General features: G+C 39.0%; 1 protein-coding gene across 1 annotated transcript; it reads right to left on the reverse strand.

Annotated features, from left to right (window-relative positions):
• Positions 1-3,670: 3,670 nt before the first annotated feature.
• Positions 3,671-17,971, reverse strand: AQP11 (aquaporin 11). The gene is made up of 3 exons (XM_007940902.2): positions 17,332-17,971; positions 7,640-7,756; positions 3,671-3,750 (listed from the first exon to the last, which is right to left on the reverse strand). Exons 1-3 carry the CDS (start codon positions 17,948-17,950, stop codon positions 3,671-3,673), a joined length of 816 nt encoding a protein of 271 aa, XP_007939093.1. The 5' UTR covers positions 17,951-17,971.
• Positions 17,972-18,847: the final 876 nt, after the last annotated feature.

An 18,847-nucleotide genomic window follows, 5' to 3' on the forward strand; every position in this document is an offset into this window, starting at 1 on the left:
CTGATTGTTCTAACAGGATCACTTAGGCAGTAGAAATAGGAAGTTACTACATTAATGTGGGCAAGAGTAGATGGTGCCTTGAACTATACTGTATTAGTGGACCATAATAAAAAGTATGAAAGCCTGTTCCACTTTAGAGAAACACGTATGTGCAGAGAAGACATGCACAAGAACGTTTGCCAAAGCATTGTTTTAACAGTGAGTTAACTAGAAATGCCCATCAATAGAAAAGATCAGTTGTGCGGTGAGAAATAACTGGAGTTGAAAGTATCAATTTGAGAAGTCTGTTAGACAACCAAATAGAGACATCCAGTTAACTAATGGATATGAGTCAGGAGTTCGGGACACTTGTACAAACTGGTAATAATATAAATTTGATAGTCATTAGGATATAGTTGTTATAAAGCAACTATAAAGACTGAATGAAATTACCATGGGAGTAATTCAAGGTTATGACAAAAATTGTAGCTGATGCAAAGTGGAAGAGAAGATAATAAGGAACTTGAGAGGTCAAGACATTGGAAGGATCATCTATGTGGGTATTGAAATGACCAGGAAATGTTTCTGTAGTAGTATTGTGATGAATGAGAATGAAACAGGAACTAAGATCTTAAAGGAACAAGGAGCAAATTGAAGGGAGGGTACACTAGGTGCAGCAAGAAATACCTAGGTAGCAGATGGCATGGTCTGATGACATGTCTTTAATGGAGGGAGAAGAGAATGGCCGGGAAACAGCAATGAGAGGCAAGGAAATCTCTGCCTCCAAGCCCAGTGAAATAAGAGGTGTGGGAGAGAAAGCAGCCACCACTTGAGAGGGCTGCAGGGGCAGCAGTGTCATCAGACGTCATGCGCTCAAATTCTGTTAGGGGAAGCTTAGAGGGCTAGGTGTTTTTCATGAATTAATATTCTTACTTTTCTTAGACTGCAGAGTCTTCAAGAAAGAGACGTAATAATTAAGAAACAGGTTTGATAAGGGTGAAGGGAAAAGCAGTGTAACAGAAGCACGTGGCTAACACAGTATCACTAGGGAATAAAGGAAGACACGGAGAGGTGCACAACATGTACAGGCAGTGAAGGCAAATACTTCTGCGTACACAACACTGCATTGTTGGTAAAAGCAAATATTGATCTATAGTGGATACATAGGAAGACAGGTATTGCTAGACAAATGGGAATATACCCATGACCATACACAGTCTTGGCAAACGATATTCCTACATACATATTTGTATGTGCTATAAAAATGTCCATATGCAATTAAAACATAACAAGTGGCAAAGTTAGGATAACTTCTTAGCCGCAAATAAGAACTTGGAAGGAGTGGGTCACTGGGCCTGAAAGCTGGGATGTTTGGTCACAGGGGACATCGAACTCAATTCACACAACATGGTATACAAAAGTATCTTCAGTGAGTAGTGACTGGAGTCTTAAAAGCTTGCGAGTGGCCATCTTAGTGGCAACTATTGGTTTCTCCTCGTCCAGAGCAAAGAGTGAGGAAAAGTAAAGACACATAGAAACAAGTTAGTCCAAAGAACTAAAGGACCATGAAAACCTCAACCTGTATGACCCTGAGACCAGAACTGGATGGTGCCTGGCTATAAGTAACAAACATTCCGAAAGGGATCAAAATTGGAGATCCTGTATAGAGTGGGAGAAAAATGTACCACAAAACTCAGTATCATAAAAAAGACCAGGCTTACTGGTCTGATAGAGACTGGCGGAACCTCTGAGACTATGGCCCATGTCACCCTTTGGGCCTGGAATTGAACTCACTCCGGTGGCTTAACTCTCAGCCAAATAACAGGCCTGAGCTGAACACCTGCACCAGAACAGTCCACCATAGGAAATCAGAAAGGCAGCATTTGCATAGGGAGAATAGTGGGGAGGCAGGAATGCATAGGCAGGAAGGACACAGAGAAAGTAACCAGCCACAAGGAGGAAGTGGGAGGTGAGATGTTAAGGCTGGGGAATGTAACCAGTGTCACAAAACAAAATGTGTGTTAACTGTTGAATGTAAAACAAATCCACTTTGTAAAATTTCAACCAACTCTCAATAAAAAGTTAAAAAAAAAAAAAAAAGACCATGAGTGAAAAGTATTTCTGTATTATGGGGAAAAGCTGTGAAACACAGCTTCATGTTTAGAAGATACAGGGAGTGGCAAGGGACCATTTTAAAGAGAATAACCATTACTTTGTCGTGATGCCATGTCAGAATTCAGGACTACTTTTGCTAGATCTTTTGATTTTTCAAAAGAAGGTAGAATTAAGGATTTTTGTGTGAAAAAGACAAAATTTTAGCTCCAGTTGTTTGTAAAATACTGTGTAGGCCAATTAAACCATGTCAGAAATGGCATTTAGCCATTCAGTCACAATTTTTTGAACTCTTTTTAAAAATAAAACAACTATGATACATATCTTTGTAAGTTCAAGAGTAAAAGTCTGTAATTGTCAAACCGGCTATCTTGACCTCGCTGGGTAGGGTTAGTAACACCTCAGTCTGCAAGTCTAAGTACAGTGACTATCTACAAGCTGATTATCAAGCAGCACTTAAATTACTTGGCAGCTTATCAGTTGCCTTTTAATTTATTATTACTCAGACCATATTTCCCTCCCTATTTTTTTACTTTCAGTTCTGTCCCTGATAATGGAATTTCTTTTGAAGAGAAACATTTAACCTTGACCTCATATAATAATAGAAAGCTTCTATTATAGGAAAACTTGAGGATTCTGCAGACTTCAAGACAAAACAAAACTAGGTAATTCCTAAAAAATTTCAGTATTTATAAAGTATATAATGTTTCTTCAAAACCTTCAGATTTTCTACTAGTCATAGTGATGATCAAATGAGATTTTTGAATTGAAGTAAAAGTCTAAAGGTGCTATTTGGCTATATGTGACCTTGGGCAGGGCAGAGAACCCCTCTAGACTTAGTTTCCTTATCTGTAAAACAGATTAAAAATACATGTCCTACCTACTTCATAAGGTAGTTGTTAAAGGATCAAATGAGAATGTGAAAGTTTATATCTTGACTTGGTATGGGTGCTTTATTTTATTCTTTGAAGAGTAATGACTTTCTTGAAGCTAGTGAGACTGTCTACTTGAAAGCATTTTAGATATTAGAAAATGTTTTAAATTTAGGAAGGCCCTTGAGTATAAGTAGACATATAATCTGCTTCCAAAAGCAACTCTCCTACTGAAAGATGATACTGCTGATGGTATCATTGTGTGAGGTGGGGGCTGAAAAGTAGCTTCCCTCTAGTTATGTCAGGATGACTGGTTGTATGTTGGTTAAAACTCCTGTTCATTCAGGTAAATTTGATATACACACACTCTTTCTTCGCTCCACCATCACTTTCCCTTCTCACTCTGTACTGTTTTTTTCATCAAGGTTAACAGCTGTCACTTGAGGTTTATATTTAATGTAATGAGTCTTTTCTAGCAGCATCATTCAAAAGAACAAGTCTTAACTGAGAAACACAGAATACCTCGAATTTCACATTATTATTACTATTTTTTTAAGTCCCAGTGGTGAAACCTATAAGGTAGCTGCCTCAAAGGAAGCTTAACATCGAAGGATCCAGTGCAGCCAGTGTGTTGAATATGAGGTGATAAAACCTTTATCACATCCAGCTTGATTGTCATGTAACTTAGTCTGAGTTTTTTGAAATAGTCATTCCTTTTTATTAATTATATGGTTGTTATTCAGCCAGGGAAGGAAAAGGCTGAACATCAAAACCATCAACAATATACCTGAAAGACAAAATACAGTAAAATAAAATAGGTTTCAAGGAAAAACATAATCACTCAGTGAACATAATTTAAAATGATATACAATTATACACCTAGAAATTTTGAAAGCTATGTTTAAAAGAATTGTCTGAGACTACACAAAACATTGATTTTTAAATCTAACATTCTTACATTATTTTTCTTCAACTCTGAATACTTAGAACCACTATATTCTTGGTAAAACTACTGGGACCTAAACAATGAATTCAAAGGATAAATTCCAAACATTGGTAGTTTTAGTTCTGGCTCCTTGCTGACTTGCTAAGTGAGAAACTCTGGACTCTGGACTTGAGTCTCTATTTGTTCCTCTTTAAAATGACAAACACACACTATCCCTCCATGCCCCAGGGAGAAATTCAAAGAATAAAGCAATTGAGCACTCTAGAGTTTTTACTTGGCATGGTTAATATGTTGGGTTACTTTATCCCTTCTTGCATTTTTTCCATTAATCTCAACCATTAATAGCTTTTAGAGATGCATGACGTATAATGTTTAATTTCAGCCGATACTGAAATTTTAAGTCTTCAGTATAAAAATGTGAAAAACTCACATATTACTAAATCTTCGTTTTTGAGGTTACATCAGACAAATCTAGCATGTAGTGGTTGGTTAATTTTTCAGTGGCAAATAGGGACAGAGAGGAGTGAGATCAATCACTATCTAAAAGGGGAAGCCTGCAATGGTTAATTTTTTTTTTCATTTTTAATCTTAGTGTGTTTACATTTAAAGTTGTAGGTCAGTTTAAGATCAAATTAAGAAAGTTTTTGTCATATACAGATAGGAATTTATTTTACTTGTTTTTGGCAACAACAGAAAACCTCAAGGTTTGGCAGTACTTTGATACCACAACATATTTTAAAAAGATGAGTCTGTTTTGCAACCAGAGGCTTTAAATGGGGGTGGGGTGAGGTGGGGAATCCCCTGTCATGGATTATGCCCCCAAAAAATATATGTTAACTTGGCCATGCCTCTTAGTGGTTTTGCAGTTATGTAATGATGTAATCGTCCCCCATGATGTGATCTGATAAAATTATCCTCTATTTGTGATGTGTTATAGATCCTGATCTCTGTGTTAATGAGACAGGATTAAGTTATATTATGAGTTATGAGGCAGATTTAGTGTGGAATCCAACATCCTTACTCCAGTCACAGCCCTGATCCAGTGTAAGGAGAGTTTTCCTGGGGTATGGCCTGCATTGCCTTTTATCTTAAAAAGATAAAAGGAGAAAGACAGAAGCAGAGAGAGAAGGATGACCTCAGTACCACCAAGAAAGAAGAGCTGAGAGTGGAGTGTATCCTTTGGACCCAGGGTTCCTGTGCTGAGAATCTCCTAGACCCAGGGGCTAATAGGTGCCAAGACAGATAGAGATCTCTAAGGGGAGTCAGTCCCACAGATGATGAAAGGAGGCAAGGACCTTAAACAGAGAGAGAACCTTTCCCTAGAGCTGGTACCCTGAATTCAGACTTGTAGCTTCCTATATTGTGAAAGAATACATTTCTTGTCTGTTAAATCTATCCACTTGCGGTATTTCTATTATAGCAGCACTAGAGAATTAAGACTATCTCTAAGTTAACTGACCCATTAATTTTGTCATTTTCTTTATAAAGTCAAAGCTAGAAAATAAGACAATACATTTAAAACTTTTTTCTAAAACAAATCACTATTTCATAGATGCAAACAGAATATGCCAATTTTCATGGTATGAAATGCTTTAATGGAGAATTAATTCTGTAAACATTCTTGTTGTCAAATTTCTAACATTTTAAGTTAATTTAGGTAGACTGCAGAGGCCAGTTGAGGAATTATAATTTTCTCTGTTATGAAAAGGAACAGGAGAGAGTAAGGACTGTGACCCCAAGAATAGTTTGCTTTCTGCTTGCTCCGGAAGGGAAAGAAGAGTCTATCTTGGGATGATTCATCTTTCTCACTTCATCACATTGCCTAATTTGATTTTGGCTTTTTTTTTTTTTTTTTTTAATGACTCACCTAGCTCTTTGAATGACCCTTGTAAAATTAGAATTCCTTATTTTTCTTTGAGTTTGTGACTTTATTTCATTTCAGGCCCCCGTTTTTCCCCCCAGTGGGAACGTAACTTCAATTTATTACAAAATTGAATGGCAAGCTATTCTAAACACTGCCAGTTACTCACTAGTATGTCTTTTAACCATGTATATTAAAAGATACTTTTATTATTTCTCATTCATAAAGCACTTAAAGAAATGTAGGAACATGACTCTTTAAACCAAAAACTACAACAGAAATTTTATGTTGGGTCTATTTAGAAAAAGGCTATGGATCCTTAGGCCAACTAGGAAAAAATTTCTGCATGTATATTTTTGACAAGCTAAACAAGGCAATATGTAGTTACAAAAGAGAATTGATCCCAATTCCACTTGTCAAAGATTGCATAGGAAGCAAAGAAGTAAAGTACACTCGTTTTTTGTTTGAATGTTTGGATTATTTTTGGATACATGGTTCTTTAAAATCTTTTGGTAATGGGCACAAGTAGTATGTGAGCTTCCTGTTTGGTGTACACTAATACAAAGGGAATATAATAAAGCTGCTCTGCCCACCCTACCACTGTCTAGTCATTTTCTTGTGGGGGAGGAGTTATTCCTTTTTTGCCTATCATGAGACTTTTTCAGTGTATCCTTCCAGGAAGAAGTTTTTAAGTGATTTGGCTTGGAAAACCTCTTTTAAGAAAAAAATTCATGGTTCTTTTACAGAGATGGTCATTATTTCTGATATTTCTTAAGATTCTTCCTGGAAGGCGTACTTTTTAATGTTCTTTGTAGTAGTAGATGAAATGTACTACCAGTACACCTGCCTAATTAGTTTACAATCACCCTTTTAACTTACTAAAAAATAAAAAATAATGCAATTTTTTTCTTTAAAGACGTTATTATTGGGAAATATTAGCAATCTGTAGAACTGAAAAAGCTGCCACTAGTAGCTTTTCAGGGAGCTTCAAAATGCAGGTTTTCTCTGACATTTTTTGTGATGAGACCTGTACATAGTATTGTTGAACATAATAATGGGTGATAAAGGAATAGAAGTTGAATAGAAGAAGCAGAGTGTGATGGCTGTTTAAACTTATGCCAGTGTTCCCTTGGGTGTATCCCTTTCTTTTTTCCAATAAGAAAAATGTTAGAAAACAAACAACAAACAAGAAAATGTTAACTGTGGACCAAAAGTGAGGCCAGAATCCTCATATTAATTTATAGTTAAGAATTATAATCACAGGCTTGAAACACAGATTAGTAAACAAAATGAAGAAATGCCAATAATTTATATAGCTAAAATGCATATTATGGCTAAAGATACGAATTTTGTGTGTGTGTGTTATCTGACCCATCTTTATAGTAAAGTTTTATATATTTGATCCAGATAGAAAATAGCAGGAATGGAACTTCTGGATAATTTGAAAACTACACTTATTAAAAGTGTATGTTGTTTCATGAGATGCTTTTCTGCAAAATGAGTCAAATAAACCAAATTATATTTTAACTGTTGCTCACAAATTCGATGAAACAAATTCTTTTTGTAAAAAAAGAAATTATTTTTGAATGGAAGTAATCATTCTTCCTTTTTTTTTGTCCTTATGTCTCAGGGTTCCTTAAAGTGGTATCATACCTGAATCTATCCAGCTTTAACTAGATAATTTTGTTTCTTTTAAAATACAAACCATTTTATAGGATACTATACAAAATAAAATTATTTCCAACATGTTAGCTACCATTTTCTTTTTTGTGCCTACTCTGGCTTTGGAAAGTGACATGTTACAGTGATAATCTGTATCATATTTTAAGATCCTAATCTTTCAAACATACTAAATAAAAATACACTTACCTAAAGTAGGAGCCAGACAGTATACTATAAAAAATTGAGAGAATGCTTCATCAAAACACTTGAAATGTAGTGAAAGTGCCAAAGCGGGATTAAATACAGCTCCTGTTAGACTTCCTCCTGTAATACATGTAAAGCAGAGTAATAACCAAATCATGTATCTTATATTTTCTTGTAATTGGAAATAACTGGGCAGTGTGTGAGTATTTCATTTTACATATTAACAAGTTCTTATTGTACAATCTTCCTTTGTATAGAATCATCTGGCATATCATAAGGTGTAATTATAATATGCCAGGTGCAAGAAAAGGACATAAAACATTAAGAGTTTAAAACCCAGTGCTTTTCCCATATAAAAAGCACATTGAAAGTGAATGTGTTCTATTACTGTTTTCTACATTATATAAAACAGGAAATTTGGTTGCCCTTCTTAACATTTATCAATTTAAATTAATAAAAATGAGAATACATTTAAAATGGATACAGTACCCTAGATCCTCTTGGACGAAAGCATAACTTTGTGTTAAAAACAAAAAGTAAAATGAACCAAAACATCATTGGCTCTTTTTTTACTTGTCAGCAGAGACCTTAAGAAGTAACTATAAGTAGTCATGAAAGAAACATAAATTTTAACTGGTCACTTTTCAGGATTAATTCTCTACCCCCAGGGTATCTCTCTGGTATAGGGCCTCAAAAACCAAACCCACTGCCATCGAGTTAGTTCCAACTCATGACCCCACCTGGGTTTCCAAGGCAGTTAGACTTTTATGGAAGTAAAGGTTCTTCTTTACTTCATCTTTACCACATCGTCCTTCTAGGGACCAGCTGGTGGGTTTGAACCACCAGTCTTCTGGTTAGCAGTCAAATAGGCACTGCGTCATCAGAGCTCCTAGGCATGGGGCCTAGGAGTTTACATTTCTGGCCAAGGAATAGTAAGAAAGGTAGATCTCCCAACAAAGGAACTGGATTACCTGTCCAGTGGTACCTCAGAGCTGTGACAGCCTTTCAGTACACTCTAAGAGCATCCTTAAGACTGGCATTTCTGTCAGTTCTTAGAAAGTGGAAACTTGAACACATAAATCTGCCTCTTAGCCAGAGAGAAAAAGATCTCAAGATCTTCACAAATTTTACATTGACATGCTACTGTAGCATATTGTCTTCATAAAATACAGAATTGGAAATTAAGTGACTCTAATGAGATTTTATACTCTAAGGCTGAGAATAGTGAAGCTGTGTTGAGATGAAGATGTTAAGCAATAACTAAGTGACCTAAGCTCACTTAGTAGTGGCTGAGGATTTTTTTCTAGCACACCAAGCCTTACAGCATGATTCATACTCATTTTTCAACAGTTATCAATGACATCTTATCATGGACTTTCAGAATCATTCTTGAACATTAAAGCCTGGAATGTTAAGCCTGCAACTGCCAAGGGTCAACAGAATTTGGAGGGCAAATGTCATTTCACTTTGATTTCACAGAAAATTACTGAGTTTCTGTGTACTAGACAGCATGACAGAAAGATAAGGACTCATTCAGGTAGATCTTTACCCTATAATGTAATACCAGTAATGATACTAAATGATCTATGACTTCTTTAGGCATTTATCAATAAACATTGAATGAACTGTGTCCTCAATTAGTTTACTTCGCTATTCCAGGCCATGGTATACTGAAGACTTTCCATTATGTCCAAAACACAGTATTATACCGCCCACTTAACACTTCCCTTATCTTCTAATCTTCACATCACCCATTCTGCTCAATTTGACTTTGCTGCTTTTCCCACCTGGAGGTGGAGTCTATTTCCCCTCTCTTAAACTTGAGCTGGCTTTGTGACTTGCTTTGACCCATAGAATGTGGCAGAAGTGACACTTTGCATATTCTGAATGTGGCAGGCTGACACTGAATTCCAGCTCCAGTCCTCAATAAGCCTATGAGCTTCCACTTTTTTCTGTCTTGGAAAAATGCTCTAAGACTGTATAAGTAAGATGGTCTAAGCTGATGGACAAACATGAGGCACCCCAGCTGACAACTAGCACCAGCTGCCACATGAGTGAGGCAACTGCCCAGCTGAATGTAGCCACATAAGTGATCCCAGATCCGATAGAGCCTGGTGGAACCACTGAGACTATGGCCCTTAGCTGCCCTTCAGGTCTGGAATTGAAACCATGCCTGTGGCTTCCAGCCAACAATAGACAGGTATATGAGTTGAACATTTTCCTGAGGTAGTTACACTCCTTGCAGATAAAACTACCGTAACATCCAAAAGTGTATCCAGACGTTGCCATGTGTTCCCTGGGGGGCAAAGCCATCTTTAGTTTAGAACCACCGATCTAAGGGAACTGGTACTGACATACAAGGAAACACAACAAGGGTGTTTATTTATAGTAGTAAAGAACTGGGAAAAACCTAAATGTCCACCCACAAGATAATAGCTAAATAAACAAGCTTATTATTACTTTGGAGTACTGTGCTGCATTTTGAAATAATGAGAAAAATCTCTTTACACTAGCATGGATAGATCTCCAGAATAGATCACTGGTCAGCCACCATCCGCCACAAAAGCAAACTGCAGATAAGTAAGATATGGTATCTTTTATGTTCACATGAATATATATAATATATATAGTTTCTATAGGGTTATAAATGCACCAAGAAGAGTTTGGAAAGATACACATACATGCAGTAAGAATCACCATGGTGGGGAGAGTAGGCAGGGAACAAGAGGACAGGAGTGGAGGGTGGCAGTCAAAATGCACTTTAGTTGTACTGGCAGTGTTTCAATTTTTTACAAGGACATACTCATGTATTGTGTAATTAAACATGAATTATTTAAAGAGACTCATTAAGCACAAAACTATCAGAAAATGGCTTTGAAAAACAAGTTACTATAGTATTTATCGACACTTGAAGGGGGAAGACACAAAAGTGCATGTTGAAGAAGCCGTATCACCTGGGAGGTCCATCCAGCCAGCTGATGGCCAAGAGCCTTAGAGATCAGCATGCACTTGGTCAAAGGCTTAGTCCCAAACCTGGCAATTTTGGGTACTAATGGTTCTCAGTATTCCTAAAGGCAATCACATTCTCTGTGATAAAATGACACAAATTAAAGTCACACAAGACTCGGGTATAAGGCAGAATGTCGATTTTACTGATTTACAGTGGAAGCTGGCCCTTTCCAGTGACCAGAATATTTGCCATCCTATTCTACTCTCTTCCTGGTAAGTGTACCCTGGGAAGCCCAATCCATCATCAGAAAGTTACATGTAATCACAGCAAAAGCAGGAGTCACTCAGAGCATGATGAGGGCAGATAAAACATTTTCCACAGCTGAAAATAACCTCTAATGACAAGACTACCTGTCTTCCACAGATTCAGGCTCTCCCCCATGGACAGTGTTGGGCAGACACCTTCAAAGTTTTTATCTCCAAACGCTCTGCTTTTCTATGCTGGTTTATATTCTGTTGATATGCTGTTGTAACCACCTAAACTAGCTAGCCGTTTCCAGACTAGTTCTTGTGGACCTGGAAGAATTCTGCTCTCAGATTCTGTACAAAAGCAACTCATTTTGGCTTATTTACAAATAGACAAATTTCTGTATAATGGTTACACCTTATATTTTCGTGAACTTATCTCAAAAAGAGTTGTGAACAACCATAAAATCAATTAGGCAAAAGTGATCCAGTTATTCTGGAAGCCTGTGGGAAATTATTAGGATAAAGTAACAATATTTTCCAAGTACTTACTATGTGCCAGGTACTATGCTAATAACTTGAAATATATTACTTTATTCCTAATAGTATTATGAGGTACAAAGTAGTAGTCTCCATTTCTTAGATGAGGAAACAGAGACCCACAGTAAGCATCTAACCTAAGGCACAGTCCAGCTCCAGGCTTGTGCTCTTAACCATATACCGTACTGGCATAGTAAAAAAGTTTTCAGTTAATCAGACTTGTTTGAAGCTGTTTTTCATTTGTAAATTGATAATAACTACTTATTTTATATGGTTATTTTATTAAAGGAGAACATACATGATGGACTTATTTCCCATTTCCTTCAACAGATAATCTTAGCTAAAATCTTGTATTTTCCATGATTTAAACAGATACAAAAACTACTGGAGTAATGAACTAAAATACTACAGTTTCTTCAGACAATTTATTGGACTTATTTTGGAAGCCCTTAGACATAAAATATGGTATACTCAGATATATAGTATTTCTTTCTGTGTGATTTTTTAAGTGAATAGAATATTTGCTAATTCATTCATCCACTCATCCTATAAATATTTTATTTAATTTACTTTTGTTTACTTTGTACCAGATGACAACATGCTAAGTCCTGGTTATACATTATAATGAATAAAACAGTTTTGGTCTTTGTACTCATAAAGCTTACCATCTAGTGGAGGGAGACAAATGTATAATTTAAATTTAATTATAATTTAATATGACCTAAATTATAAATTAACATATGTTAAATTATACAGAAAACAAATGTATAATTTAAGATCCTATGGTGGCCCAAGGAGCTCTGGTAGCGTAGTGCCTAAGGCACTTGACTGCTAACCAGAAGGCTGGCGGTTCAAACCCATCAGCCACTCCTCGGAAGGAAGGTTGGGCAATCTACTTCCGTAGTGATACTGCCTCGGAAACTCAAGGAGGGGTCACTATGAGTCAGGGGCCGACTCAACGGCACCTAACAACAAAAACAACAACATGGTGGCACAATGGTTAAAGGACTCAGCCACTAACCGAGAGGTTGATGGGTGGAAACCCCCAGCCACTATGTGAGAAAGAGATGGCAGACTGCTTTGTGAAGATTTACAGCTTTGTAAGTCAGCCTTGTAAACTCGATGGCAGTGAGTTTGGGATTTTTGGAGTTTTTTATGAAATAAATAAACAGGGTGCAGTTCTCAAGAATAACAGGATGATCTGGATGTGTGAAATAACTAATTATGCATGAAAAAAATGAATGTAATTCTTACCCTGTTCATTGAACTAAACTTTCCCAAAGAAGATTTGTTTGAAATCTGCATTAATAAATAGTTTTATGGCTGTAATGTGTTAACAAACTACACAGCTTTTCCTTTCCTTTATTATTTTTTTAAAAATTTTATTAGGAAATCCAATAAACCCCAGCTAGTGGATCAGGAAGGAACCGTAAGTGGTAATGACCTCAGTGGCCTCCATCAGCACATCAGGGTAAGGGATGCTAAATCAATGAACACATGGCCACACAGTTACTATCTGTCTGATCAGTGACCGATCTGATAGGTCAATAGCTATCCTAGGAGCCTGTGACTATGTTGTAGGACAATAACGTTCTATAATCTTAAAATACATACTCAGTTATTTTGATGTGACCATGTTAGTGATTTCTGAGTGCCCTGAAGGCCCAAGTGATTAAAGAAATCTCCCAGCATGCAACCTTTGTCAAACCTGTACTAATGATACAATTTTAAACAACTACCACCACCACCACCACCACCAGTTACTGTTGAGTCTGTTCCTACTCTGGAGTCTCCCTGTGAGTCAGAGCAGAACTGTGCCACATTAGATTTCAATGGCTGGTTTTACGGAAGTAGCTTTTCAGGCCTTACTTCCTAGGCACCTCTGGATGGACTCCAACCTGTCAGCAGCCAAGCTTGTTAGCCATTAGAAGTTTAATAAAGACAGCTCAAAAGAACTTGTAATGATGTCTGACTTAGCCAACTCTTCCCTGTTTTTCCCTTCCTATCCATTTGTGGTAGTTATGTTTGTGTGTCAACTTGGCTGGGCCTGGTTGAGTGACTGGGCAGCTGGTGGTAGTTATTCCCTATGATGAGACTGGCAATCAGCTCCATGGTGAGATCTACCACAAGCACCTGAGTAGCTGCCTTTGGGATGTGGTCTGCTTCCTGTATATAAGGAGAAGCCTTGAGCATGGTCTCTAACTTATGGCACGCTTGGACCTTACATGTAGCCGTGCCTTTGTTGAACAACCTGCCATGCTCTGCCGACTTTGGGACTTTCAATGGACTTGAAATAATGGCCTCCCATGTAGTTTGGTAACATCAGGACTGTGCCATTTTATTTGTCAACCTTGGGCTTGTTAGCTTCAGCAGCCAGTAGCTGCCTGAGTGAAGAGATGCCTCTAGCTTCAGTGGGCCGGGAACAAGAGGCAAAGCTGAAGCCCAAGGTCGAGGGGCTTTCCCCCTATCCCCTAGAGCCTGGCACTTTGAACTTGGACTTAAAGCCTCCAGACTGTGAGAGAATAAATTCCTGTTTGTTCAAGCCATCCCATTTGTGGTATATTCTTGTCAGAGCGGCACTAGGTAACCAGAACACCATTCTTAAATCTGTCCTACAAAACCCTCACCTCTGCCTCATAGGACAGACACTCAGCTAGTCCCAAGACACAGCTATTTGGGACACCTCTGTTCCAAAGCTGTGACTTATATCCATAGAAAATAATGCAGAATGATATGATATGATTTACTGTTGCATTTCCCAAAGTATTTCTCTTCTATACACTTCTACACAAAAGGATTCCATACATTTGAAAAACTGTGTGCCTCATCCTGCTGGAGTTTCACAATATACAGTAGCATAGTAAAGGCTCGGTGAAGTCTTAAAATGAGAAACTCTGCTTAATCCAACATTTGCCAAACTTATTTGTAAAAGAATAATTTTGTAATTTGTGAGAAACACACAGTAGAAATGTTGATAATGAAATAATTATGGGCTTCATTGTCAGTTTGAACTATGGTTCCACCATATTCTAGCTATGTGATCTTGGACAAGTCATTTCACTTTTCTGAGCCTCACTTAAAATGGGAATAATGTGAATTGTTGTAATAATTAACTAAAATAACTCATATAAATTTCCTAGCAAAAATTCATCATCTACCAGGTGCCCAATAAATACTAATTCCTTATCTCCTGAGCTCTGGTAGCATAGTGGCTAAAGCACTTGACTGCTAACCAGAAGGCTGGCAGTTCAAACCCACCAGCCACTCCTCGGAAGGAAGGTTGGGCAATCCTACTTCCGTAGTGATACTGCCTCGGAAACCCAAGGAGGGGTCGCTATGAGTCGGGGTCGACTCGACGGCACATAACAACAACAACAACATCTCCTTCAAGGAACTCTGGTGGTGCTGTGGTTAAGGCATTGGGCTGCTAACCAAAAGGTTGGTGGTTAGAACCCACCAGCCACTCTGTGAAAGAAAGACGAGACGGTCTGCTTCTGTAAAGATTTACAGCCTTGGGAACCCTATCGGCATTGCTATTAGTCAGAATTGACTTGGTGGTAGTAGGTTTGGTTTTACTTTTTTGGTTTATCTCCCTTATATTGGCAGAAAAGGAAAATCATAGTAAATTATGAATTTCTGTAACTAGTAATGTAGAGTTGTCATCTGGTTTTACCCCTGCAAACAGTCTCCAGTGCTGTCCACTACTGTAGCCACTAGCCACATGTGGCCCATGAGCACTTGACATGTGGCTACTACAATTGAGGAACTGATATTTAATTTTATTTAAATTTTAAATAGCCATATATGGACATTGGCTACCAAACTGGTCAGTGGAGTCCTTGATTCCTATAGCGGTAGTTCTTAACCTTGATTCCACATTGGGATCCCCTGGGAACTTTAAAATATATCATCCCCTAAACTCCTTCCAGAGTCCCTGGTGGTACAAACAGGCTCAGCTACTAACTGAAAAATTGGTAGTTCAGGTCCACCGAGAGGCACCTCAGAAGGGCCTAGTGATCTACTTCTGACCTGGAGCACCGTTCTACTCTGACACACATGGGGTTGCCGTGAGTCGGAAACAAAAGGGTAACTGGTGAGCCCCTTTCTGGAACAATTAAATCTTCATATCTGCGCCTGAGCATGTTTTAGAAACTCGCCAGATGATTCTAAAGCAGAGACAATGTTGAGAACTCTAGTGATCTCTTTACTCTCTCCCCCTCCCCATCAATTAGTACCTTCATCAAGAATTTCAATTTCTATAATGTGAAGGTACGGAAAAAGAGCAGTGGTTTTGGATGCCTTAAATTCATATTTTATGGATTTTTTGTGATAACTTTATCTATAACTTCAAATATTATCTTGCTTCCCATCTCTCAAAATCATTGTCACTTACAAAAAAGAGACTGGCTTATATATATAGCATTATATATGAAATCATAAACGTGTACTGAAAGTATTAAAACAATCAACTACAGGATAATGAAGAGCGGGAAGAGAGACATAGGTACATAAAGAGATCCAAATGTATGTAACATTTTATTAATTTAAAAAATCTTTAAAAATTTTTTATTGCTTTTAATTGTATAAATGTAGAACTGAACATTGACATAACTCTTTTTGCCTGGGATGATTCTGTTCAAATACTGGAGATGTTCCTGCTTTAGCCAAAACCTAAAATTTTAATTAAATATGCAACTACTCACCAACCTCTCAAAAATACACATACCCTTCCCTCTCTCCAATACCATTTATCCCCATCTGTGTCTAGTGAAAGAATGATACTAGATCTGTAGAAAGGGAAATGGGTTGGGAGGTCTTTTGTTTTTACCCTAGGGGATCAAGCATATCAATTAGGAGTCCTTTCCTTAAGGCTCTCAACTACTCATAGTTTCACTTTCAGTGCTCAGAAGGTAAGACTATTACCACAAATTTCCTTTTGTTAGATTTCTGTCTCCAGAACATTTTATAATTCAGATATACTCCCAGTGAAGATATTTTATTTTTTTTTTTTTAATCATTTAAAATGACACAGTTTATCATTCGTTTTTGGATTTCCTTGTCCCATTAAAAATACACAGATTACCCACTGCTTCTGAGATCTGTCAAGGTAAACATAGTTCAAAAGAAATTGACAGGTTTCTCAGTTATCTGTTTTTTTAAAAATGTCTTAACTTTAAGCAAGTTTTAATTTTAAAATATATGTGTTTCTTTATAGGCCATTGAAAAGGGTTTTTTTTAATTACAATTCAAAATTAAGGAAATAGGAAATAAACAACTTTAAGTAATTTTTGTATTAAAAAATAGGAAAGGGAACTACAGAATGTCTACCCCCAGTGCTCACTACTAAGCCAATCCTGTGTCTTGTGCTTTAAAATTGGAAGGAACTTTTACAACCTAGGATCATCTTTCTTAAGAGTGTCAGAAAGGATCCATATCACACTGGCATGAGGAAGGAGGGAGTTGATAAGTTATCTTTTGCTTCTATCATTAAGACAATCCCTTTGTAGGATATTTGAACCCTTGGCAATATCTCACAAGATCTCAGTTTCAACAAGAGTCAAAAATGACTCTTTCCTCTGGGTGTTCAAAACACTGAATGAGGGATATCTATGTCGGCCCTGTCAGTTAAGAGTTACTGCAAAAATTGTTAGACTAATAGTTGCTGTTGTTGTTATTTGCCGTCGAGTCGGCCCCGACTCATAGCGACCCCTCCTTGGGTTTCCAAGGCAGTATCACTACGGAAGTAGGATTGCCCAACCTTCCTTCCAAGGAGTGGCTGGTGGGTTTGAACCGCCAGCCTTCTGGTTAGCAGTCAAGTGCTTTAGGCACTATGCTACCAGAGCTCCTAGACTAATAGAGATACCAATATTTACATTACAGAGGGGTTTCAAATGTATCTTGGTAAAGCCTCAAGTCTTAGAGGCCTTGGACGTGCTGAGCGTTTTGTGGGAGTAACAAACCTGCATAGACCAAAAAGGTGATGAGTGCTGCCAGCAGGTGGATACGAAGCTTTGTTCGGATCTCCTGGGAGTGCAGCAAGGCGCTGTGGAATATGAAGGAGCAGATGGTCTCTATGATAATCGCTTTGACCAAGTCGACGTGGATGGGATTCCTGCAAGAGAAGCTCCTCTCGCTGACGTGATACTTGGTCAGACCCAGGCTCCACAGGGCGCCTATGCAGTACCTGCTGCATAGAGCACTAATCAGCTGAGCCAACAGACTCATTGCACCCATCTCGAAGGACATTCCCCCCAACATCATCTGCATCATCACGCCGCACGGGTTGCTGGCGGTGCCCATCAAAGTCAGACCATGCACCAAAGAGAAGAAGTAGATAAGCGTCAGCGGCCAGGTGGGGTGCGCGGGGTCCTGCTCGCTGAGTAGCTGCAGCTCGTGGGTGCAGCAGCAGAGCTGGAATGTGGCCAGAAACTCCAAAGCGAAGGCATGGGCCTTGGGGCTGTGCAGCTGCTGCCGAGCGATCACGCGGGCCAGCCCCATGAACAGCACGACCGACAGCATCAGCCCCAGCGAGGTGCAGATGTCCTGCACCTCAGGCCAGAGCGCCAGCCCCGCCGACATGGCTCCCTCACCACCTGACAAGGCTGCAGGCTCGGACTCCGGCTCCCTAGGGGGCAGTCTCTGGACTGGAGTCCAAAGTCCGCCCCGCCTCCTCCTCACGCCCCTCGGGGCGTGCCCATTCAGGGAAACTGGAGGCCCTGGGGGCGCCGCGCCAGAGGGCTAGTCCTGGTTCCTGGGTTCCCCAGAAAGTTGTTGCGGTGGAGGAGAGGCAAGGGGAGGTGAGGAGAGCTCTGCTAGGGCACTAGCAATGGGGTCAAAGATCAGTCAGAGAAGGACTGGCAGACGGCCTCCGCCACCTCCTTCAAGGATTGTAAGCGGGTCTGGGTAGGGGGAGGGAACAGAAGCAAGCGTCCGAGCCTGAGCCCATTGCGCATGCGCGTGCGGTGGGTAGCGCGACCCGGGACCCAGGGACCGCCAGCTGATAGCTTGTTCACCTTTCGCAAAGCGGGAGGACTCTCACGCGCTGCGATACGTTTTTGTTGTTGTTCCATTTATTTATTTATTATTTTGCTCTGGGTGAAAATTTACAGAGCAAATTCACTTTCCATACAGCAGTTCACATATACTTTATCTCATGTCATTGACCACAGTTTACCACAATCCAACAGTTCCCCTCACACTTCCTCCCCATAGTTACCTCTTCCCAGTGTCCATCCCTCCATACACTCCTGTCTCCCTGTGCATAAGCAGCCCTTCTTTCTCCCATGATCGTTCTCTCCAAGGAGTATATCTACTTGAGGTAAATATTCAACTCATATGCCTGTCTTTTGTTTGGCTGGAAACCACAGATGTGGGTTCACTTCCAGACCTGAAGGGCAGCTAGGGCCCATAGTCTCAGTGGTTCGACCAGGCCAGGCTCTATCCGACCAGCAAACCTGGTCCCCACCTTTTTTTTTT

Source organism: Orycteropus afer, unplaced genomic scaffold (assembly GCF_000298275.1).
Source record: "Orycteropus afer afer isolate SDZICR_OR568_19922 unplaced genomic scaffold, OryAfe1.0 scaffold00074, whole genome shotgun sequence".
In the NCBI taxonomy this organism is placed as follows: Eukaryota; Metazoa; Chordata; class Mammalia; order Tubulidentata; family Orycteropodidae; genus Orycteropus; species Orycteropus afer.